The following is a 24,071-nucleotide window of genomic DNA, read 5'->3' on the forward strand; positions in this document are numbered from 1 at the left end:
TCCTGCCTAGTAGGAGAGGCTTTGTACACTTGGATCAGCATCTGTCCTCTCCTCAGCCACCCTCTCATTTAGCCTCTCAGAATCATCTATTTTCTACTCCCATGAGTTCGACATTTTTAGATTCCATATGTAAGTGTAATGATGTACTTTCTGTCCTTTTTGGGGGGGGAGGCTGGCTTATTTCACTTAGCATAATGTACTCCAGGTTCATGCACATTGTTACAAATGACCGGATTTAGGATTAAAGCTATGATAGATTAATGAATTATTAGCGTATAAATAATGAATTTCCAGTGATAGAAAACTATGTGTATGTTAAATGAAGAAAGATTGAGAATACCGACACTTGTTGTTTGGTACGAGTAAGAAGAGAATGGAGCTTCCTGTCGCGGCCGCCACCAGAGAGCAGCAGCCATGGCCCTGCGCTACCCCATGGCCATGGGCCTCAACAAGGGCCACAAGGTGACGAAGAATGTCAGCAAGCCGAGACACAGCCGGCGCCGCGGGCGCCTCACCAAGCACACCAAGTTCGTGCGGGACATGATCCGGGAGGTGTGCGGCTTCGCGCCCTACGAGCGGCGTGCCGTGGAGCTGCTCAAGGTGTCCAAGGACAAGCGCGCGCTCAAGTTCATCAAGAAGAGGGTGGGCACGCACATCCGCGCCAAGAGGAAGCGGGAGGAGCTGAGCAACGTGCTGGCCGCCATGAGGAAGGCCGCGGCCAAGAAGGACTGATCCCCCACCCCAATAAAACGTTGCTACCGCGCGCGCGCGCAAAAAAAAAAAAAAAAAGAAGAGAATGGAGGGGTTTAGGAAGTAATGGGCACGAGGAATGATGCACCAAATAGGAAAAGACATCTAAAGGGGTGACTAATCCCAAGAAGTCCAAAAAAGAAGTGTTCTCCATCCTTAGCAACCAGAAGGTCATTAATTTAGACAAAGTTCCTGGGATTTGGGAAAAGCTGAAGCTAAGCTGGAGTTGGTTTAGGAATGAGTGGGAAATGCGGAAACATTTGCATCAGATGTTTGAGTCCAGAATGCCAGACAAAAAGTCAGTTCTTGGGGACACCAGCTCTGGGTCCCCCCAATCTGGGGAGCCTGTCTCTTTGTTGTTTTGCTGTGTGTGTGTGTGTGTATGCTTTGCTTTCAGTAAAAATCTTGCTGAGTGCTTGGTGGTGGTGGAGCACACCTTTAGTGCCAGCACTCAGGAGGCAGAGGCAGGTGGATCTCTGTGAGTTCAAGGCCAGCCTGGTCTACAGAATGAGTTCCAGAATGGTCAGGGCTGTTACCTGTCTGAGAAACCCTGTCTCAAAATAACAAAAACCACCAACAACAACAAACCAAAAATCAGATTGAGTATTGAGAAAGAAAAAAAAAAAAACATCAGTTAATAGGACAATAGAGATATGAGCATGATGAAGCAGGAAAATAGAGGAAGGAGCTAAAGATTCGGGAGAAAAATTGTTTTTAGAAATATTTTTACATTTTTAATAATGTGTATGATAGCTGGGTGTTAATCCCAGCACTAGAGAGGCAGTGGCAGGAGGATCTCTGTGAGTTCAAGTCCAGCCTGGTCTATACAGTGAGTTCCAGGACAGCCTGGGCCATAGACAGATCCTGTCTCAAAAAACAAAAACATAAAATAAAACAAACAAACAACAGCAACAACAACAAAATTCAGAGTGATGGAAAGTTTTTACATCATGGAATTTAAAGTTTCTGTCCAAGAATTCAGAAAAAGTAATATCCAAAATTTGGAACAGTCCAGTTTCCATTGCCACGGTAATGAAGTTAATCTAAAGTCACTAGACCATAACCAATCAGTTCTTTATTGTGTGGAATGTGCTTCCATTCCAGAACTGTAAACAATGCCAATCAATACCTTTAAATCGAGCTGGGCATGGTGGCACACAACTTTGATTGCTGTCTTTAATCCCAGCACTAGGGAGGCAGAGGTAGCCCAGTCTCTGTGAGTTAGAGTCCAGCCTAGTCTCCATAGTTGAGTTCTGGGACAGGCAGGGCTACATAAAGACACTTTGTCTCACAAAATAAAAAATAACCAAAACTTTAAATTGTAATACCCTTTGACAGATGGAACATAATCTCTAAACTTTAGTTTTTTGTTTTTGTTTGTTTGTTTGTTTTTTGAGACAAGGTTTCTCTGTGTATCCTTGGCTGTCCTGGAACACGCTCTATAGACCAGGTTGGTCTCAAACTCACAGAGATCTGCCTGCCTTTGTGATAGGATTAGTGAAATACTACTGCTGAGCTTCTAACCCCTGGCTAGGCAGTAGTGGTACACGCCATTAATTCCAGCACTGGGGAGGCAGAGACAGGCAGAACTCTGAGTCGGAGGCCAACCTTGTCTACAGAGTAAGTTTCAGGACAGCCAGGGCTACACAGAGAGACCCTTTTCTTTCTCTTTCTTTCGTTCTCTTTCTTCCTCCTCCTCCCTCTTCTTTTCTTCTCCTCCTCCTCCCCTTCCTTTTTTGGGGGGGTGGGGTGGGTGGAGGGGGGTGTGAGAAGACAGGGTTTCTCTGTGTAAGCCTGGCTGTCTTGGAACTCACTTTGTAGACCAGACCAGGCCTTGAACTCAAGAGATCCAGCTGAGAAACCTTTTCTTGAAAAACAAAAACAGAAACAGAAGGGCATGCTGGTGCCATTTAATCGAGCAGAGAGGCAGGGAGATCTCTGCTTTCTGCTGGATTTCTGTAAGTTCGAGGCCAGCCTGGTCTACCCAGTGAGTTCCAGTATTGCGGGATAGAGACCTAAAGACCACCCAGCATGACCAAAGTCCGAATTGAGAATATGTATGAAGCTGCCGGCGAATACCTGGAGAGGCACTGCTCACAGAGCAGCCTCAAATGCATTTTTCAGGGAGTCTTTAAAGGCTACATCCCGGTTGGTAGTTGCAGGGAGAAGTGAGACAAGTAGTTTAACGGAAGCCGAAAACATGCAGTTGGCTGAGGCATTTCAAGCCCAAATTTCTAGAACAGGGGTGGGTACTTTCCCACAGTAGAAAGGGGGTGTGCGTGTCAATTTCAGGTTAGCACAGAGGAACCTTTGCGCTGTCACTCCAGGACAGCCCGGGCTACAGAGATCATGTCCGCTCCAAATGGCAAAAAGTGTATTCAGCGCTGGGAACGTAAAGATAGAATCAATCAAAGGCTTTCAAACTCATAGCTGAGGAGGAAAAGCCAGCACTTTGCCTTGGAAAGTCAAAATCCTGAAGGTGCAGCACCCTCCGGAACTCACCACTTAGTGACAGACGTCAGGGCCTATCCCTGAGAAGCGTCGCTTTCGGGACCGGAAGTGAGCCCAGGAAGGCGGGATTATAGCGTGTTAGAACGGAGGCGTCCGGCGGTAAGAAGCGGTGATTGGTCGAATCTGAGAGAGGGGCGGGACCCGGGCAATTCAAAAGAGAGAAGCGGGTCCCGGAGAAGGGAGGATGAACATCGAGGCTAAGGCTAGGCCGAGGCGACGGGAGATGGCGGCGGCCACTTCAGGTACGGGGGTCGGGAGGGCGAGGCATCGCTGTGTGGAACTTACTGGGTAGCGGTTGTTCCGGAGAATCCAGGTGGCGCGGGGCGGGAGGGCGGGGAGTGGGCGCCGCAAGCCCCTGCGCTCTCTGCTCGCGGCCTTCGGCGGCATAAACCGGCTTGAGACCCACTGCTCGGGGTCTGGTGCCCGGCTAGAGCCTGCGCACTTCTTTGTGCGCTTCGGTTTGTTTCGTCTGTGAAGCCGAGCAGCCACCCGGTCTGTGAGCACTGAGTAGTGAAGAGACGCGGCGTCTGGGTGCCCAGAGATCTCAGGGAGCTGGCCTCGGCGGCGGTGCGAATTCTGGCAAAAAGAGAAATCAAAGACAGTTTTCTTTCCCTCTAGCCGTGGGATGGCTATTGGGATGCTGTTTGCGTGTTGGAAAGGCTGTCAGGAGTTCCAGAGTCTTTTCTAGGAGGATTTGCATATGCCTCACCGAACTGTGGCTTGTAACTACTGTTTTGTTCGGCCTTTGGGGAGAACGCCTCGCCCCAGGCACAGCTGCAAGCATTTTATAATCAATCATTTAATGTTTGTACTGAGAGCTGAGATGATTACTGTTAATGTTCTGTTTTTAAGAAAAAAAGTTTATTTTTATCTGTGTGCGCCACCTATGTGTGGATGCCCGCAGAGACCAGAAGAGGAAGTTGGATCCTCTGGAGCTGGAGTTACTGATGGTTGTGAGCCTGGTGTGGGTGCTGAGAACCACACTCAGGTCCTCAGGAAGAATAGTAGGCACTCTTAACCTCTAAGGTTCACCAGCCCCCTGTACTTAGACAAGAGGAAACAGGCATAAATGAGCTAAGTAGCTTGTTCAGTTCAAGGTAACACAACTAGCAAATATTGGGGCGTCTAAATTCACACTCAGTTAATTAAATTGTAATGCCACTTCCCTAGACGATTATGCCAAATACAGGCTGAGACCCATTGTGTCTGGTATACAGTAAACACTGAAGTGTTTGAATATTGCCCCTTTCCTAGAGGAGGTTACAATTGTTTTCAAGCAGTCTCATAAAATAATGTAATATGATGAAGGCAATGCTAGGTAGGCATAAGCTTGTAGTATAGACTCTGAAACAAACCCTTGGGTATTTTGAGAAGGCTTTATTAAGAAAATGATAGTTACATGGGGCAGTGGTGGCCCACATCTTTAATCCCATCACTCAGGAGGCAGAGGCAGTCAGATCTCTGAGTTTGAGGACAGCCTGGTCTACAAAGTGAGTTCCAGGACAGACAGGGCTACACAGAGGAAACCTTGTCTTGAAAAACCAACAACAAAAAGAAAGGAAAAGAGAAGAGAATGATAGTTAGGGCTGGACTTGTTGCTCTTCCAGAGGAGCTGGTTTCAGTTCCCAGCTCACAACTCTGTAACTCCAATTCCAGGGGATTCGAGAGCATCAGGCATGCACGTGGGGCACATACACACAAGCAAGCAAAGCACTCAAACACATAAACAGATAAGGAAATATGAAAATGGTGATTAAAATAGGTTTCAAAGTTTGGGCAGGGTTTGTCTCAACCTTGAAAAGAACAAGTGTTAAGACAAAGAAGGTCAAAATGTTCTTGATTCATTTTTCTCTTCACAAAAGAGAGGAGTGGGCTGGGAAGATAGCGTAGTCTGGTAAAGTACTTGTCATAGGACCCGAATTTCATCCCATCTTGAGGAACACCAGAGTTTGATCTTTGGCCTCCATGCCCACATGCATTCACACAGATACGTGTGGGTCTGCACACACAAAGAAGAGTTAAAGCCCGCCACTGGTGTAATCCTAACATCAGGAGGCCAAGGCAGGAGGATTGGAGCTCAAGGCAGCCTTTGTCAAAAAAAAAAAAAAATAAGTTTTTTAAAAGATAGAACTGAGGCTAGAGAGATGGCTCAATGGCTAAGGAAACTGGATGCTCTTCAGAGGATCCTGATTGGGTTCCCAGCACCCACTTGGTAGCTCACAACCATCTGTAACTCCAGTTTCAGAAGATCCGATATCCTCTTCTGGCTTACACAGGCACCAAGCACATATGGGTTGTCTTAGTTTGAGTTAGCATTGCTGTGATGAAACACCATGACCAAAAGCAAGTTGAGGGAGAAAGGGTTTATTTGGCTTACATTTCCACATTGAAATCAATCCATCACTGAAAGAATTCAGGGCAGGAACTCAAGCAGGGCTGCAACCTGGAAGCAGGAGCTGATGCCAAGGCCATGGAGGAGTGCTGCTTACTGGCTGCTCATGGTTTGCTCAGCCTGCTTTCTTATAGACCCCAGTTACCAGTCCAGAGATGGCACCATCAACAATGAGCTGGGCCCTCCCCCATCAATCACTGACTAAGAAAGTGCTCTACAAGTGGATCTTATGGTGGCACTTTTCTCAGTTGAGGTATCCTTTCAGATAACTCTGGCTTATGTCAAGTTGACATAAAACTAGCCAGCATAGTGGTATGCAGACATACATAATATTAAATAAATTTTAAATTAGGAACTGATAGGTATTGATGATTATGTGGAAGAAAGAAGACACTTAAAAATTCCTATTTGGGGGTCTGAGCTATTTGTGGATGTTAGAAAGCAAAGTGAGAAAACTGTTGCAGAGAGTGGAGTAAGGGTCAGTTTAGTGCAGGTGGAATTTGAGGTACCTCTGAACCATCCAAGAGAAGGTAGACGGTAGCTTGGAAGGAGGGTCTATGATGGAAGATGCTATCTGATGTGAAGGTCAGAGGCGTCATCGGCTTGAAGATGATCATTTAAAAAGAGGAGAAAAAGATCATTGGTGCCAACAGAGTAGGTGCCTGTGCCTGTACAGTGAATCAACACTATCTGGTCCAGGGATGACATTTGGACCCAGTGAACATGTGCAAGTGTCTGGAGAGACCTGTTTTGCTTGTTACAACTTGGAGATGAAGAAGGAGAATGCTTCTGGGATCTAGTGGGTTTATGTTAAACAGTCTGTAATGTGACAGCCCCACAACAAAGAATTGGACAACTCAAAATGCTAGTGGTACAGAAGTTGACAGAGTGTAGAACATAGAACATTTAACACTGTTAAACTAAGGAAGATCAGAAAACTAGTAAAACAATCAGGGAAAGGGATGGCATAGAAACCAAGGGAAAAGCATGTCTCATAAGAGGGTTGAATTTGAGATTCAGACCGAGACTGAGCGTGCCTGCTGGATCTAGCAGTATAAAGGTCCCTTAAGATTCTGCCGACTAGTTGTTGAGATTAAAGTGTGTTAAGAAAGAGAATAATAGGCCGGGCGGTGGTGGCGCACGCCTTTAATCCCAGCACTTGGGAGGCAGAGGCAGGCAGATCTCTGTGAGTTTGAGGCCAGCCTGGGCTACCAAGTGAGTCCCAGGAAAGGCGCAAAGCTACACAGAGAAACTCTGTCTTGAAAAACCAAAAAAAAAAAAAAAAAAAAAAAAAAAAAAGAGAATAATAATCATAAAAGCAACAACTAACATTGAAGCTTGCAGGGCACTATGCTGAACACTTTGTATGCATATTTAGTCTGAATGGATCTTCTGTAATAAATACTGTTATTATTTTTGTAGAGAGAAATGAAGTTTGGAGTGGCTAAGTGACTATCAGGGTTAGATAGCTACCAAGCAGAATTTGTCTTTGATTCCAAATGTCATAGTATACTCAGAAGAGGGTCTGCTAATTCATGTATGGACTTCAGAATTAGACCTCATTTAAAGCTTTGTCACCAACAAGCTGTTAAAGGAGGGGCAAATTGCCTAAACTAGTAGTTCTCAGACTTCCTAATGCTGGGACCCTTTAAATCAGTTCCTCATGTTGTAGTGACCCCCAACCATAAAATTATTTTCGGTGCTACTTTATAACTGTAATTTTGCTACTGTTATGAATCATGTAAGTATCTGTGTTTTCTTTCTGATAGTCTTAGGAGACCTCTGTGAAAGGGTCCTTCAACCACAAAAAGGGTCAAGGCCCACAGGTTGAGAATCCCTGGCCTAAATCCTTTATACTATGCCTTTAAGTGGGAAGTAGGGGGTGGATATAAAACAAAGTACTTAGACTGGATCTAGTAACATATGCTTGTAATTCCAACATTTGAATTCTGAGCTACCTGGACTACATAGTGAGTCCTTATCTCAAAAACAAGGGCCTGGAGAGATGGCTTTGGGGTTAAGAGCATTTACTGTTCTTACATTTTTTTCTTTTAGATTTATTTATTTATTTATGTTTTTCTAGACAGGGTTTCTCTGTATAGCCCAGGCTGTCCTGGAACTTGCTCTGTAGACCGGACTGGCCCCAAACACAGGTCTGCCTGCCTCTGCCTCCCAAGTACTGGGATTAAAGGCGTGCGCTGCTGCCTCTACCACTTGGCTGTTTTTAGATTTATTTTGTTATTTTTATGTGCATGAGTGTGTTTACCTGCATGTATGTATGTACACCATGGTATTTGTGGGGGTCAGAGAGGGCATCAAATTCCCTTGGGACTGAAGTTATAGACAGCTGTGAGCAGACACATAGGTGCTAGGAATAGAACCCAGAGTCCTCTGCAAGACCAGTAAGTGCCCTTGACTGCTGAGTCAACTCTCCAGCCCCACTTGCTGTTCTTACAGAGGACCTGGGTTCAGTTCCCAGCTTTCATGTGGACATGGTGGCTTATAACCATCTGTTGGCACACATGTCATGCATATACAGCCAGGCAGGCAGAATACTCATAAGATAAACTAATTCAAAACAAAACAACCACCAAATAAATAAGTAAATCAGGATTTCTCCTTAAATCAAGTACCAGGAGAGAATCACTTTTATGTGCATTTCTTTCATTATTCTAACAATGCCAATGAGTAGGTTTGTGTGTGTGTGTGTGTGTGTGTGTGTGTGTGTGTGTGTGTGTGTGTGTTTGTTTTTGTTTTTTGAGACAGGGTTTCTCTGTTTAGCCTTGGCTGTCCTGGAACTTGATTGGTAGACCAAGCTGGCCTGGAACTCACAGAGATCTGCCTGCCTCTGCCTCCCAAGTGCTGAGATTAAAGGTGTGGGCCACCACCACCTAGTGAGTAGGTATTTTTATTTATTCCCATTTTACAGGTGAGAAAGCTGGGGCACAGTAATTAAAAAAAAAAAAATCCCTAATTTAGTTGTAAGTAGGGGAGTTGGAATTTGAGCAGAGGCTAATTGACAAGAAAACCAAGATACATGGATGTTAAGCCATTAGCCAAAGGTTACAAGCCAATCATGGTTACAGGTTTGAGCTGGAATGGAAATCCAGCTATCTGAAGAGCCAGCCCCTCATCGCACACACCCTCCCCTTATGCTGATCACTGAACTTCCATGGCACTTTTGTCTCGCCTCCCCTAGGAAACAGGCAAAGCAGGTTCTTGACCATGTTTTCCACAAGCCAGTAAAGTTTTACATCTTAGTTTTCTGGTTGGTTGGTTGGTTGGTTGGTTGGTTGTTTTTCAAGGCAGGCTTTCTCTGTGTAGCCTTGACTGTCCTGGAACTTGCTCTGTAGACCAGACTGGCCTCGAACTCAGAGAGAGGTCTGCCTGCCTCTGCCTCCCGAGTGTTAGGGTTAAAGACGTGCAAGTGTTAGGGTTAAAGACGTGCACCACCACCGCCGGGCTGCATCTTAGTTTTCTACTGCACATTTTTACCTGCTTTCTCTCCTTACCTTCAAGTTGTCATAAGCAGCAAAGGAAAACTGGATGTCTAAGTGCCTTGTAAGCACAGGGAGTAGTATTTGTCAGATGAAGGGCGGAGGTCTGAACCGCAAACAACCCACCTGCCTATGTCTGCCTTACGTTTAGCTTCCCCTTAAGTAAGAGGCATCCTCCCAGCAAAGTTGGTTCCTGTTTCTCTGTGCTTCTACAAAATTTTAACACCTAAAGCTGGTCTCTTCCAGGAGCTAGTCGCTGTCTAAGCAAGGTAGGGCCTAGTCGGCGCCCACCTCCAGCTCGAGTAAGGGTGGCTGTACGACTGCGGCCATTTATGGATGAAGCAACAAGAGCGAACGAAGCCCCCTGTGTACGTGGCATAGACAGCTGCTCTCTTGAGGTGGCCAACTGGAGGAAATACCAGGAGACACTCAAGTATCAGTAAGCTTCAAGCCACTTCTCTATCTAGGCCTGCTCACTTTATCACTTTCCCGGTTTCTGAGATCTATCCTATGCCTTGCTAGGCAAAGCTTTGTTCCCCAAACCTTCATTTGATTGTTTAGATGTTCATGGTATATAGTGAATACTGTAGAGAAAGGCTAGAGGTTGAACTGAATGTCAGTCTTGGGGACACTGGGATAAAGGGAGGAAGGAGCAGTGTAGTCCCAGCTAGGTTGTAGAAAATACTTGGAAAGGATGGGAAACAGATGTGGTGGGCAATCCAAAGAAGACTATGCAGATTTAGGAATGGCACACAAGAGGACAACTACTTAAAATTTCTGTGGGGTTTTGGTGGACGGAAGTTTCTGTCCCGCAGCCACTCTCAAATAATCACTCAGAGGCTTAATATTAATTACAAATGCTCAGCCGATAGCTCAGGCTTGTTACTAACTAGCTCTTACAATTTAACCCATTTTTATTAGTCTATGTGCTACCCTGAGGCTCGTGGCTTTTACCTCTATCCCACTTTGTATGTCTGACTCCTTCTGGCTGGTGACTCTCTCTCTCTACCCTTCTTCCCAGCATTCTCAGTTCGGCTCTCCCACCTAACCTTATTCTGTTCAACTATTGGCCAGTCAGCTTGTTTATTAAACCAATCACAGTGTACAAAGGGATTATTCCACAGCAGTTTTAAAGTTTAAACTTGGCCTGTTAGTCTGGCCTTGAGGGTGGCAAACCACAGCCAGCAGCAGGTCAAGTCCAACTAGGCGTCTTCCATTTGGTTGTTTTATTTTTGTCTGTTTGTTTGGTTGGTTTTAAAACAAGCTCGTATAAACACAGGCTGGCCATGTACTCTTGATTCTCTTGCCCTCCTAAGTGCTGGGATCACGGGTGTGTGCTGCCATGCCCAGCTCAAGAGACTTTTCCATAAATAAAGTTTTATCGTTTATTTACATAATGTAGCTGTTTGACTAGCCTTACAATTAAGTGGTTGTGAAAGGAACCACATGGTCACAAAACCTAAAATATTTGTTATCTGATTTATTTTTTTATAGAAAGTTAGGTTGCTCTAGTTCTAGGTCCTTAATAGTTTGGCTCCCATTCCTTTCCAGTCTTCTCTTGTCAGCATGCATTGAATTCTAAGTCACAGTGCAGTGAGTAAGCTGTGTTTGAATCTAGACCAGCCTTTTACCTACCCTGTTGAAGTGTTACCTCAAGAAAAATGTTGGGAAACCCTTTCACACCACATGTGTGACACTATTACTGCGGATATGTAAACAAATGTCTACTCACCCCAGAGTGGGAACCAGCCACAGACCAAAGTAAGGATACCACCAATATCCAACTTGGTGGTCCAATAAGTTTTATTGGGTTTACTCACAGGAATATGTAAGTTATAGCAAGTAAGTTACTATAGCAGCCCAAATGACTCACAGACAATTGCATCACCAAAGCCCACCCCAGGATAGCTGACAGCTCACAAAAGCTAGGAACCTGGAGAACCCTGCACAGCCAGCAGGTGGTGAGCCTTTTCCAAGCAGCTCAACTGGCCTCTGCTTCTTCCAAGCTGAGAGTGACTCTCAGCAGCCCTTACTGCTTTATAGGGTTAGGGAGGGAGGCGTCTCGTTTACCTGTCAGTCTTGGGGACTTCCTGAAGCCTTTGCCTTACTCACTTCCTGAGTTTAGGCTTCCCTCCAAAATGAAAATTACTACACAAAACACCAGGTCTGTTGCTGTGTCCTTCTGCTTGGCAACACTTCTTTCTCCTAGCAGAATCATTTATTCTTTCTCGTGTGTTCTTCTTATCTTTGTCTCCTGAGTCATTGCAAAATATGGGTATCTGGCCTACCAGATTGCTATGTGAGGTTCATTTTGTTTCCTAATGTCAGTACAGTGACTGGAATAAAGTAGATTTTCCAGGGACACTTTCAAGGTCTTTGTTCAAGAAACGGGACAGAGCCTTAAAAGCCAGCCTCATCTAGGTTTGGGGTACCAATCTAACACCCTACTAATGCCCTCCTTTCTTTTGCCTACAGGTTTGATGCCTTCTATGGGGAGAAGAGCACTCAGCAGGACATCTATGTGGGCTCCGTACAGCCCATCCTAAGGCACTTGCTGGAAGGGCAGAATGCCAGTGTGCTTGCCTATGGGCCTACTGGGGCAGGTGAGCAAGCCAGAAGAGAACTATACATGAGAAAGAGCTGGGAACTGAGAGGAAACTTCACAGCTTTCTCTGCTCTTTTCCTAGGGAAGACACACACCATGCTGGGCAGCCCAGAACAACCTGGAGTGATTCCCAGAGCTCTCATGGACCTCCTGCAGATTACAAGGGAAGAAAGTGCAGAGGGCCGGCCATGGGACCTTTCTGTCACTATGTCCTATTTAGAGATCTACCAGGAAAAGGTGAGGTGTCAAAATTAGAGTGCCTTGTAGAACATGAAGCTCTGCTCTAGTATAAGGAGGTGTAATATGAGACCTGGAGAGATGGGGTTGGGTATCAGATCCAGCAGAGAGAAGACTCCTAATCCCCATGAAGCAAGCACCCTCTGCATGGAGAAGTGGCCTTACTGTCACTGCTCCAATAGGTGTTAGACCTCTTGGATCCCGCATCAGGAGACCTAGCGATCCGAGAAGACTGTCGAGGAAACATCCTGATTCCCGGCCTCACAGAGAAGCACATCACTACCTTCTCTGACTTTGAGCAGCACTTTCTCCCAGCCAGTAAAAATCGTGTGGTAGGAGCCACCCGGCTTAACCAACGCTCTTCACGTAGTCATGCAGTACTCCTGGTCAAGGTAAGGCCGCGGACAGAAGGACCTGGGAAGCCCCTGAAGCCTAAGCTAAGTCTGGGCCCCTTGCTCTTCCCCTAGGTGGGTCAGCGCGAACGTTTGGCTCCATTTCGCCAGCGGGAAGGAAAACTCTACCTTATTGATTTGGCTGGTTCTGAGGACAACCGTCGCACAGGCAACCAGGGCATTCGGCTCAAAGAGAGTGGAGCCATCAACACCTCCCTCTTTGTACTGGGCAAAGTGGTGGACGCACTAAACCAGGGCCTCCCTCGTATACCATACCGGGACAGCAAGCTCACTCGCTTATTGCAGGTCATGTCGACCCACATTGGGTCAAAAGGGACTAGAGAAGGCGGCTCTTAGGCCTGCTGGTTAGGGTAGTGGGAACTGTTGTCAAGGAATAGGAAGGCTGGGAGTCTGAACTATACTCCATTCCTTATCCCTCAGGACTCTCTGGGTGGCTCAGCTCACAGCATCATTATTGCCAACATTGCTCCTGAAAGACGTTTTTACCAGGATACAGTCTCAGCGTTGAACTTCACTGCTAGGTCCAAGGAGGTGATTAACCGGCCTTTCACCAATGAGAGTCTGCAGCCTCATGGTGAGGATTGGGGAAGACAGAATGGAATGGCCAGGACAATGGGGAATTTGCCCAAACCACTGAGCACCAGCACTGAGGCTGACCACTTTGATTCTCCTTTATATCCCTCCAATCTTCTCAGCCTTGGCACCTGTTAAGCTGTCTCAGAAAGAACTGTTAGGCCCGTCAGAGGCAAAGAAAGCCAAAGGCCCTGAAGAAGAGTCAACTGGGAGCCCTGAGTCTATGGCAGCTCCAGCTTCTGCCTCCCAGAAACTAAGGTGAGAGTCAGGCCTTCCCTGCAGAATCTGTAATAGCTGTAAGCTAACAAGAGGTTTACCCTGTCAAATCCTTGAGCAAAGCAGCTATGTACCTTTTCCCCAATGAATTCATTCACTCTAAGACCTGTTCTAAACTCACCAAAGGGCCAAACTGTTACTCTGGATAAGGGCAAGCTCAGAAATGGGGCATATCAAACTCAGACCCTGACCTTGAGGATTCACTTGTAGGAGAAGGGGAACCTAAGTTTATAAAGCCAGGTAGATAATACAGAAAAGAATGGCACCAGATGGTTAATCCCAAGCCTTTAATCCCAGCACTTGGGAGGCAGAGGCAGACGGATCTTTGAGTTCTAGGCCAGCCTGGGCTATAGACTGAGTTCCAGGACAGCCAGGACTATGCAGAGGAACTCTGTATCTAAAAACAAAAAGAAACTCAGGAAGACAAATTATTTCTACTGTTTGCCCTGCATTTTCGGATGCTGCTCTTCTAAGGCTTGTACATAAAGAACAGGACATAATTTATGTCTTGAAGGAGCTAGTTGAGTGTAGCACAGATCATCTAACTGGGCATTATTGGAAAGATGGCATCTTCACTTTGAGGGTGACGATCTCGGGCAGAACAAGGATGGGTAGAAGTTACTGTGCTCGGATAGCCAAGACTGCTGGGACAAGACTCTTCTGTAGACAGCCCACTGGATAAGGGCTTCTCATCCTGTCTCTAGTAGCTGTCTATACCTCCTAATGAGGACCTCTTCTATGGAGCTTCCCCAACTTGCTTCCAAATGGCCACGCCCTCAGCTCTTACTCTTGTTTTTCATGTGTACGTGTTTGTGGTGTGCATGTGTATGTGGGAAGGCTTGAGAACTCCCTGTTGTGGCCAGCTTGCTTGGGTGTGTCCTGTGTCTGCCTTCTGAGGCTGGAATTATAGGCAGGCTATCACACCCACTTGGCATTTACTGTGGGCTCTCCAACCTCTAGACCCCTTGCTTACATGGCAAGTAGTTTAATTGCTGAGTTATCTCCCCAGCTCTCTGTCTCTTTTTCTTTATCACACGCAAGTGCCTCCTAGACAGGGCAGTATGGTAGGTCCCTAATGTGTGGCATCCAGTGCTTATTAACTGCTTTTCATCTGCTAATCTGGCATCCCTGAGAGTTTACTTCACCCGATAAAGACACTATACTCAGAGGCTAGTTAACTGTTGAGAGTTCCCAAACAGACAACACCAAGTTAAGTCATGACAAAGGTAGTCCTGCTCTACTGGAGGTGATGAGAGAGGAGGTAGGTGGGAGTAACCTTTTTTCTACTCAGCCTCTTACAGAAACTAAGCAATATGGACCCAGCCATGTTGGAGAACCTCCTGAGCTTGGATCGTTTGCTGGGCTCCCAGGGGAGCCAAGGGACACCTCTACTGAATACCCCAAAGCGAGAGCGAATGGTACTCATTAAGACAGTGGAGGAAAAGGACTTGGAGATTGAGGTAATTGTTGGGGAAGGTGACCTAATAGTCCAACCAGCTTTGAGAAGTATTCCTAGTATCTTCAGACAGGGAAGGATACTTAGATGCTGATCTAGAGTCCAGTTTTCATAAGATTGATTTATATATATGGGTTTTATGCTACCATGTATGGCTGTGAACTACATGTGTGTAGTGCCCATGGTAGGCCAGAAGAGGGTGCAGGATACCCTGGGTCTGGAGTTAAAAGACAGTTATGAGCTGCCATGTGGGTGCTAGGGTTCAAACCTGGGTTAAGAAACAGTTGAGATCAGATAAGAGGGGTGGGGGATCCAAATTAAAAATACCTTCCCTGGGGCTAGAGAACTGGCTCAGTGGTTAAGAGCGTATACTGTTCTCAAAGAGGACCAGAGTTGGACTGCTGACACCTCAGACAGCTCACAACTGCCTGGAACTTTCAGGGCCTACGCCTCTGTGGTGTCTTTTGTCACACACAGACACAAGTACATACTCATAAATAATAAAAATGTCACCCGGGGCTAGAGACTGACTTAGCAGCTGAGAACACTGGCTCAGTTCCCAGCACCCACATGGCCGCATGCATGACTACCTGTAACTCCAGTTCCAAGGGATCCAACCCTGTCTTCTAACCACAAGGGTGCCAGGCACACACAGTGCACAGACAGACATGCAGGCAGAACACCCACACACCAAGAGAGCAGGCAGCTCTCTTCATGAGTTTGAGGTTGGTCTGATCTACATACCAAGTTCCAGGCCTGCCGTAGCTACATGGTGAGACATTGTCTTAAAACAAAACAAAAAAACCTCCTTGCTTGAAGACTTATTCTGTCTCAGGTGGCCCTCTGATCATACGAATGCCCTTAGTTATTTTGAACTCTGTCTCGTTGATTCTCCTACTGGTCCTACCTCTATCCTCTTGAACCGCAGAGCTCTCTGCCTGCTCACCTTCCTAATCCACTGCTTTGGGACTGGAGCTGAATCCCATCTTCCCATGATCCTTTCCAACAGAGGCTTAAGATGAAGCAAAAAGAACTGGAGGCCAAGGTGCTGGCCCAGGAGGTGCTGGATCCAAAGGAGAAAGAGAACACCCTGGCAACTCCCCAGCCCCTCCCTTCTTGTCCAGGCACAACGGCAAAGCCACTGAAAAGGGCTGTGGTGTTGCCTCTGCAGCTGAGTAAGTTTAGTCCCAGGGTCTCGGGAGACCCAGGGTCTCAAGACATGTGTCACTCATCCCCTCCCTCGCATCCGAAGAAGCCCTGGCTGCTTGTCATGGCAGTTAAGACAGCAGGGTATTTATTGGCTGAATATGGTGGCACACACCTGTAATCCAGCACTCAGGAGAGTGAGGCAGAGGATCGCTCTAAATTCCAGGTTAGCCTTGGTCATAGAGTGAGACCCTGTCTCAAAAGAAAAAAAAAATTGGAAGCATCAAAAGCTGGAGGTTGAAGAAATGGGGGTAGCAAATGGCTACCAGGGAAGTAGGAAGGGAAAGAGATGACCTGTGCCCTGACCAGTTCCTAATTCCTGCTTTCAGTTCAGAAGCAGGCAGAGTCAAAGATTCATATTCTGAAGAAAGGCCACAAAAGAAAGGTGAGCCCGACCCCACCCCCGGTTTTCCAGCTGGGAACCTTTTGCATAGGACACTGATGAAATAAGGGTGTATCTCAGAGTGGGTATCCTCCATTGGTCAGTTTCCTTTCTTTTTGATGCCCCTTGCACTTGGGTTGGCTACTGACTAGATCTAGTATGTAGCCTTGCTCCTGTTTGCTACAAACTGTAGAACCCATTTAGGGAAATCGATAGGCATTTAAGAATCTCTCACACAGAATGGTCTTCACACAAAATGAACACTAGAATTGTCCCTAAACTGTCAGGATGAGAGGATGCTTACTGTTTTCTTTCTCCTGTATTGGAGATTGAACCCCAGTTTTCAAGCATTGTAGGCACTTAAGTGCTCTACCATTGAACTATAAACTCCTCCTAGTCAGACTTGATGTGTACGTTCGTTCATTTATTCATCGAATCTTCACAGTGACTGAGAAAAATGCTAGTAATTAAACAAGTCCAACAGATTAGTACCCGGAGGAGGAGGCTGGAGAGGTGGTTAGGTGCCTGGTCTTGGCACAGTGGTCCACAGGCCTTTGCTGTCATTTCTGTTACCTCATAGCTGGAGCATGTGTCCAAGCCTGTGGAAAAGGCTGAGGACTGCTGGGAGCTACAGATTAGCCCAGAGTTACTGGCACATGGACGCAAAAAATTATTGGATCTGCTCAATGAAGGCTCAGCCCGAGATCTGCGCAGCCTGCAGCTCATTGGCCAGAAGAAGGCCCAACTCATCCTGGGCTGGAGGGAGCTCCATGGCCCCTTCAGCAAGGTAACGACCTAGGGGGCAGGTGGAGAGGGGTGTCCCCGGTCTTTGTCCACCTCCTCACTGCTGCTGTCCCACTAGGTGGAGGACTTGGAACAGGTGGAAGGCATTTCTGGGAAGCAGGTGGAGTCTTTCCTGAAGGTAAGAACATCTCTGCCCTTTCTCTACCAGCCTGCATGTTGCGCCCCGCCCCCACACCCCACCCCACCGCCCCCCTACCCTACCCCCAGCTGCTATACTGACGCACTTTACTCTTTCTTACAGGCGAACCTCTTGGGCTTGGCTGCCGGCCAGCACGGTGGTCCCTCCTGACTACCAGCTCTTAACACTACCTTTTCCTTTTAAACCCTTGTATAATGACGTCTTCGTGTAAATACAGTTTTTATTCCATGCTTGAGCCTGGTTTTTAGGGATGGCGGGGCTGGGGTGGGAGTCACAATTGCCCTTGGGACCAGGATCAAGCTCTGCGGGACACTTGTCTGGGCGCCATCTTTGGGAAACCCCGAACTAGTCCCAGATTGTAAATAAACCACTGGAATGGGAAGGGGACGGTGGCCTAGATGAATCAAAAAGCTGAAGCCAAAGCCTAAGCACAACGACCGTTAGGCGGGCGCGCGCTTCTAGTTAAACCCCGCCCCACTAACTCCCTGGGCGCGCTCCCACTCTGCTCAGGACGCCATCGGCGTTGTGTGCGCGTGCGCGCGAAATAACGGCTGCTGGCAGAGGGAAGTGGGGGGTGGAATCGTTCAAGTGGGGGAAGAGAAGCCGCCTAGTCTCCCGCGCGCCCACCACCTGCACCATCGCCAACCAATCAGCAGCCGTCTCGAGGGTCTCGCGCTCGGGGCGACTCGGGCTGCTGGGTGGCTCCCCGGTCCCTCCCCCCTCCGGAGTCCCTCCCGTGCCTCCCCCTCCCGCTGGCCCCGCGCGCACTCGCGCTCGCGCCCGCTCCAGCCTCTTGTGTGTCCTCGCGCCCCCCGCCCGCCCTCCGGCGCGCCGTGTGCTCCGCTCCCCCACCCTCCTCCCCCCTCCCTCCCTGCGCGCCGCCTCCCCGGGTCCCCCCTCCCCCACCGCCGCCGCCGCCTCCTCCTCCCGCCCCAGGGTGAGCGCGAGCCACCTCCCTCCTCCCTCCGCCATGGATCCCAGCAACTGGGGCAGCTTCATCTTCCAGGTAACAACCCCCGCCCCCCCGCCCCTGCCCCCCCTCCCACACCCCCTCCCGCCCGCCCGCCCGCCCTCCCTCCCGTCCCACCCCCCCTCCGCGCGCCCGGTGCGCGCGCAGCTGTCCCCCTCCCTCCCTCGCGCCCTCCCCCGCCCTCCCCGAGGCGCCGGCTGGGCGCGCGCGCGCGGCGGGGGCCGAAGCTGCTCCCTCGCTCCCCCCACCCCGCCCCGCCAGGCTCCAACCGCCGCCACCGCCGCCGCCGCCGCCCGGGCCCCCGCCCCCGGCCCCGGCCCTCGGCCCCGCGGGGCCTCTCGCCCCCACCCAGGGGGCGTCGCCGCCGCCGCCGCGCTCCGCGCCCCACAAGACGCCCTCCTTCCCTCCCTCCCGCCGGCCGGGGTGCGCGGGCGGCGGGGCGGCCCTCGGGCCATGCGTTCGGCTCGGCCCAACCCGGCCGGCCGGGGGCGGCGCCCCGAGCCCGGGCCCCGCGCGGCCCGTGCCCCCGGCTCCCGCTGAGCTCCGGGGGCCCCACCGTGGCCGAGGCCATGTTCCCCGTGTTCCCTTGCACGCTGCTGGCCCCCCCCCTTCCCCGTGCTGGGCCTGGACTCCCGGGGGGTGGGCGGCCTCATGAACTCCTTCCCGCCACCTCAGGGTCACGCCCAGAACCCCCTGCAGGTCGGGGCTGAGCTCCAGTCCCGCTTCTTTGCCTCCCAGGGCTGCGCCCAGAGTCCGTTCCAGGTGAGTAGGGGCCGGGCCGGGCGGGCAGGCGCCGACCAGCGACCGCGGCCCACACGGCGCCTTGTCTCTGCAGGCCGCGCCGGCGCCCCCACCCACGCCCCAGGCCCCGGCGGCCGAGCCCCTCCAAGTGGACTTGCTCCCGGTCCTCGCCGCCGCGCAGGAATCGGCCGCCGCCGCTGCGGCCGCGGCGGCTGCGGCCGCCGCAGTGGTTACTGCACCCCCGGCCCCTGCTGCCGCCTCCACAGTGGACACCGCGGCCCTGAAGCAGCCTCCGGCGCCTCCTCCGCCACCCCCTGCCGTATCCGCACCCGCCGCCGAAGCCGCGCCCCCCGCCGCGGCCGCCACCATCGCCGCCGCCGCCGCCGCGGCAGCCACCGCTGTCGTCGCCCCGACCTCCGCAGTCGCCGTGGCCCCCGTTGCATCTGTCTTGGAGAAGAAGACAAAGAGCAAGGGGCCCTACATTTGCGCCCTGTGCGCCAAGGAGTTCAAGAACGGCTACAACCTGCGGAGGCACGAAGCCATCCACACAGGAGCCAAGGCGGGCCGGGTCCCTTCGGGTGCTATGAAGATGCCCACCATGGTGCCCCTGAGCCTCTTGAGTGTGCCCCAGCTGAGCGGGGCCAGCGGGGGAGGGGGAGAAGCCGGGGCTGGCGGAGGCCCAGCCGCGGTGGCGGCCGGTGGCGTCGTGACCACGACCGCCTCTGGAAAGCGCATCCGGAAGAATCACGCCTGCGAGATGTGCGGCAAGGCCTTCCGCGACGTCTACCACCTGAACCGACATAAGCTGTCGCACTCGGACGAGAAGCCCTACCAGTGCCCTGTGTGCCAGCAGCGCTTCAAGCGCAAGGACCGCATGAGTTACCACGTGCGCTCACATGACGGCGCTGTGCACAAGCCCTACAACTGCTCCCACTGTGGCAAGAGCTTCTCCCGGTGTGCAGGGGCCTCGGCTGCCCGCTGGGCCGATGGTGGGGGGAGGGCAGCGAGGTGGCCTGGCTGGCTGGTGGGGAGGCGGCTCCCGATGCTGGGGACGGGAACCACTCCCAGGGAGGAGGGGAGCGAGCCTCGTGGTTCCTGGGAGCAGGGGGTGGTACTTTAGAGGAGGTGGGTCTTTGGGCTGACGGCAAGCTTCCTCTGGGCAGAGAGAGAATCCCAGTTTGAGGGATTTCCTGCCTGAGGACCGAAGCTGTGGGGGGAACGCTGGGGCTTTTGGGAAGGGCCTTTGGAGGAGCCTAGGAAGATTGGAGGCACGCCTCACCTTGGAGCCTTAGTCCTAACCCGCCCCCCACTCAACATATCCCTAGGCCGGATCACCTCAACAGTCACGTCAGACAAGTTCACTCCACAGAGCGGCCCTTCAAATGTGAGGTAGGAAGCCCGCTGCCGCCTCTCCTGCTTTGCATGATTTTGATCCTCATTGTAGCTGTCTGAGGTCAGCCTCTCAGACCCCCTTTTTCTCTCTCTTTTTGCCTTTTCACTCCATTTTCGCATTTCTCCTTCAAGGCCTGGTCATCTCACGCCCATTTCCTACAGATCAAAGACCCCCAAGGCTCTGATCCCTTTACCTTGCTCCCTTCTCTCTGCTCCCCGAAGCTTTAACTCTCCTGTGACCCCCCCACGCCCTCCCCCCAGAAATGTGAGGCAGCTTTCGCCACGAAGGACCGACTCCGCGCGCACACAGTACGACACGAGGAGAAGGTGCCATGTCATGTGTGTGGCAAGATGCTGAGCTCGGCTTATATTTCGGACCACATGAAGGTGCACAGCCAGGGCCCTCACCATGTCTGTGAGCTCTGCAACAAAGGTACATGCTAAGGGATGTCAGGAGGGCGGGGACAACCTGGGGTGGTGGGCACAGAGCTGGTGGGGTTTTCACGAATGTGGGTTAAGGGCGCTGTAGCCAAGAGCTCGTGGCATGTAGAGAGCCCTTTAAGAAGCAAGCACAACAGCATTGGAAGTAACTGAACATCACTAAATTCTATGCCATGGCTCAGAGGAGACAGTAGCAGATATTCAACCTCCCGGGTGTGCCTGGGGACAATCAAGTGGGACATGGTTGCTTTGTGAAAGGAGTACTCAAGAAAGCCAGTCCCCAGGGTTTCAACTTTGCAGCCACAAGTTCTTGTCTCCAGCTCCTGGGGCAAGTGGAGTCCATCAGCACGGGTGTAACAATCACACACCCTGCCCAGTAACCGAGAAAGCTGTCTTCGTGTGGTTATTCACTAAACGAGCTGAGATTTGGGGCACTGGAGAGGGGGACACAGCCGTCTCTGAGAGTCAACCCTTCAAAAAGCTAGGCAACAGTGTCCTGTCACGAGGGAGAGATCTCCCAGTTATGGGGGAAGATCTCTAGATATTAAGGATTAAGAAACAGGCACCACTCAAACCAGGCCCCAAGCTCAGGGAAGGAAGGGCTATGTCCCCGTGGAGTAGTTGGCCCCAGCCTACCAAGGATGTGGTGGGAGGAGGACAGTGCCATGTGAGGAGGGTGTCCCCAGCCTAGGAGAACAGCCCTGTCTCTGGGGTCTCCACCAGGCTGACCCCCACCCCCCATCCCAATCCACCCCCCATAGGCTTCACCACAGCAGCATACCTGCGCATCCACGCGGTGAAGGACCATGGGCTCCAGGCCCCGCGGGCTGACCGCATCCTGTGCAAACTGTGCAGCGTGCACTGCAAGACCCCTGCCCAGCTGGCCGGCCACATGCAGACCCATCTTGGGGGGGCCGCCCCTCCTATCCCGGGAGATGCCCCCCAGCCACAGCCTACCTGCTGAGGGGGACCCCTGCACCCACCAGGCAAGGCGTGGGACATGGCTGGGGGGGCAGGATGGGATGTGTGGGACAAGGGAGTTCAAAGGGCCCAATAGGGGATCTCAGGAAGGCCAGGGATGTCAGTCTGTCACTCAGATTAGGGAGACTTGGGGTCCAGAGAGGGCAGTAAAGAATTGCTCTATCTGGGTAAGCAGGCAGGCCAAAGCCTCCGGGGGCCAGATAGGAAGTGAGTAACGGCTGTGTCCCAGGGGATGTAGGGAAATAGTTGGAAAGTCTGGGGTACGGAGCATGTTTCTTGCCATTCAGGTTGTGCTGTGATCCTTGGTGTTTCTCACTGTAGGTACTGGTGAGGTTTGTCCGATGGCAGCGGCGGCAGCAGCAGCGGCGGCGGCGGCGGCGGCGGCAGCAGTGGCAGCCCCTCCCACAGCTGTGGGCTCCCTCTCTGGGGCAGAGGGGGTACCAGTGAGCTCTCAGCCACTTCCCTCCCAGCCCTGGTGAGCTCCAAGTTGATGGAGGAGAGGAGAAGAGTGGAGGAAAGCTCTTCTTGGTACAGTCTCCTCTTCCCACCAGCTCCTCACTGCTCTCCATCAACCAAGGAGCCTCCAGACGGAGGAGGAGGAGGAAGAAGGAATTCACTAGGTTTTAACAATGTTTCTCCTGCTCCTTTCTTCTCCCTATCAGAGCCGACCCTACAAACACCTGTCCCTTGAGTTGTGTTGAAGTCCCCTGGACAGTGAGCAGGGGTGGCAGAGGACAGCAGCAGCCACTGCCCTCGACCTTTACCCCCTTGCCTTTCCTCCAGGGATCTGTGAGCCGTTCCCTAGAAGGTCCTGTGCTCTCCTCCTCCAGTCCCTCCTCCTGTCTGCTGCCCCTTCCTGGGGAGTTGGTGCTTTCTTTTTGTTGTTGTTTTTTTTCCCAGGGGGAGGGAGGAGAGAGAGGAGGGGGATTAAGATTCTGTCCCAGAGGAAGGATAGGTGGTATTTTGAGGGGCAGAAGCAGGGAAGGCAGAGGGATGCTTTCGGTAAGGTAGGGTGATTAAACCCCAAACCTCCTACTGGAGTGTCTGTCCAGGGAAAAGCCAAAGGGAGCGTCAGAAGGAGCCACTAGGGCCAGAGGCAGAACAAGAGAGATGGAATCTTCGGGGCCAGGGTGAAGGAGGAGAGCCAGGGACAAGAGGTGCTTCCTGGGGGTGGGGGAATGCAGCCACGGTGTCTCCCCCTTCCCTCTTCTGCCCCAGCCCCAGCCCTGGCCTTTTCTCCTCTTTCCCACAACAGAAGCTGTGGCCCTGGCCATGTCATCGTGTTCCTGTGTCCCTTGCATGTTTCCCCCCCCCTTCCCCTCCCTCCTTTTGCGCAGACCCCATTACAATAAATTTTAAATAAAAATTTGTCTCTGGGTTGCTAAGTTCTCTTCACCAAGCTCCATGTGTGTGCGCCTCATCCATTTTAGGGAGAGGAAGGGTTCTTTGTTGGCCTTCAGCTTAGTCCCAACTTTTCTGGCCCTGTAAATTGCTGACTTCTTCCCTCCTGAGGTATAGTCTCTAGCTACAGCACCGATTTAGGGTGGCCTCAAGAATCCAGAGGCTGCAGAGAGCAAACTCCAGATCTCTAGGGAATGCCCACTGGAGGTTTGGGATGCCCAAGCTGGCCATTCATGGTATCCTCCCTTCCGCAACCCAGCAGCAGGCTGCACAGAGCCTCGCCAAATGCCTGCCCATTTCAGAGGCCATGGTTGGTGCAGATGCAGAAGGGTTGGGTAAACTGTATTCGGTTGTACCGTGGTGGTCATGGGCTGTTTGCCTTAGCTGTTCCACGGTGGCCCTGAGCATCTATCTGCCTAGCTTGCTGGAATTTTCTTTTTCTGGGCTTTGCTCAGACCTTTCCAGAGACCCTCAAGCTTCCATCACACATTGCTGTTGCTTTCCTGGAGGGAGGCTTCAGTTCTGCAGGCTCCTTTCACTTGAAACCCGACGCGGTACCCTTGCAGCCGCCCCAAACTTAGACCTGTCTCCTTAACCCATCTATGCTGCTCAGGATGCCTCCTCCCAGTCCTCACTGGTCGGTCTCACAAACCCAGGTCTCTGCCAGGATCCCCCGGCGACCGTTGGGCGGGAGGGGCCGAGGACTTAGGAAGGGGGTGCCCCACCAGGAGGTGCGCGTGAGAAAGGGCAGGGAGGGGGCACCAGTGGTCCCCGGGCCGGTTACCCAGGTAACACGGGGCCTGGCACGAGGTTCCCTTGGGCTGTCCGGGAGGGGCAGGAGGCGTGCTAGGGGCGGGGGTGGCGCGGCAGCAGCGCAGCTTAGGGGAGGGGACCAGAGAAGAAG

General features: G+C 51.3%; 3 protein-coding genes and 1 long non-coding RNA gene across 6 annotated transcripts; 3 read left to right on the plus strand and 1 right to left on the minus strand.

Moving 5' to 3' along the window:
• Nucleotides 1-384: 384 nt before the first annotated feature.
• Nucleotides 385-736, plus strand: LOC131899489 (large ribosomal subunit protein eL36-like). Its single transcript, XM_059250974.1, has one exon. It carries the CDS (start codon nt 415-417, stop codon nt 730-732), a length of 318 nt encoding a protein of 105 aa, XP_059106957.1. The 5' UTR covers nt 385-414; the 3' UTR covers nt 733-736.
• Nucleotides 737-3,332: 2,596 nt separating this feature from the next.
• Kif22 (kinesin family member 22) lies at nt 3,333-17,469 on the plus strand. The gene is made up of 14 exons (XM_059266595.1): nt 3,333-3,503; nt 9,397-9,589; nt 11,626-11,753; nt 11,838-11,992; nt 12,175-12,384; nt 12,460-12,690; nt 12,826-12,979; nt 13,101-13,236; nt 14,546-14,714; nt 15,720-15,885; nt 16,246-16,301; nt 16,879-17,085; nt 17,161-17,220; nt 17,344-17,469. Exons 1-14 carry the CDS (start codon nt 3,446-3,448, stop codon nt 17,389-17,391), a joined length of 1,971 nt encoding a protein of 656 aa, XP_059122578.1. The 5' UTR covers nt 3,333-3,445; the 3' UTR covers nt 17,392-17,469.
• A 674-nt stretch (nt 17,470-18,143) lies between these two features.
• On the plus strand, nt 18,144-23,151 carry Maz (MYC associated zinc finger protein). 2 transcript variants are annotated; one of them, XM_059266603.1, is made up of 6 exons: nt 18,144-18,247; nt 18,887-18,973; nt 19,047-19,906; nt 20,278-20,341; nt 20,606-20,777; nt 22,088-23,151. In XM_059266603.1, the coding sequence occupies exons 1-6, from the start codon at nt 18,212-18,214 to the stop codon at nt 22,243-22,245; spliced, it is 1,377 nt and encodes a 458-aa protein (XP_059122586.1). In that variant the 5' UTR covers nt 18,144-18,211; the 3' UTR covers nt 22,246-23,151. The 2 variants fall into 2 exon arrangements, with proteins under 2 accessions (XP_059122586.1, XP_059122583.1); XM_059266600.1 differs by having other exon boundaries at nt 21,547-22,094.
• LOC131913841 (uncharacterized) lies at nt 20,680-23,931 on the minus strand. Of its 2 annotated transcripts, none has more exons than XR_009379966.1 (3): nt 23,625-23,931; nt 21,567-22,189; nt 20,680-21,108 (listed from the first exon to the last, which is right to left on the minus strand). It is a non-coding gene; the product is annotated as an uncharacterized LOC131913841 (long non-coding RNA). The 2 variants fall into 2 exon arrangements; XR_009379965.1 differs by having other exon boundaries at nt 20,680-21,154.
• Between the last annotated feature and the right edge of the window lie 140 nt (nt 23,932-24,071).

The sequence above is a fragment of the Peromyscus eremicus genome, chromosome 1 (assembly GCF_949786415.1).
Source record: "Peromyscus eremicus chromosome 1, PerEre_H2_v1, whole genome shotgun sequence".
In the NCBI taxonomy this organism is placed as follows: domain Eukaryota; kingdom Metazoa; phylum Chordata; class Mammalia; order Rodentia; family Cricetidae; genus Peromyscus; species Peromyscus eremicus.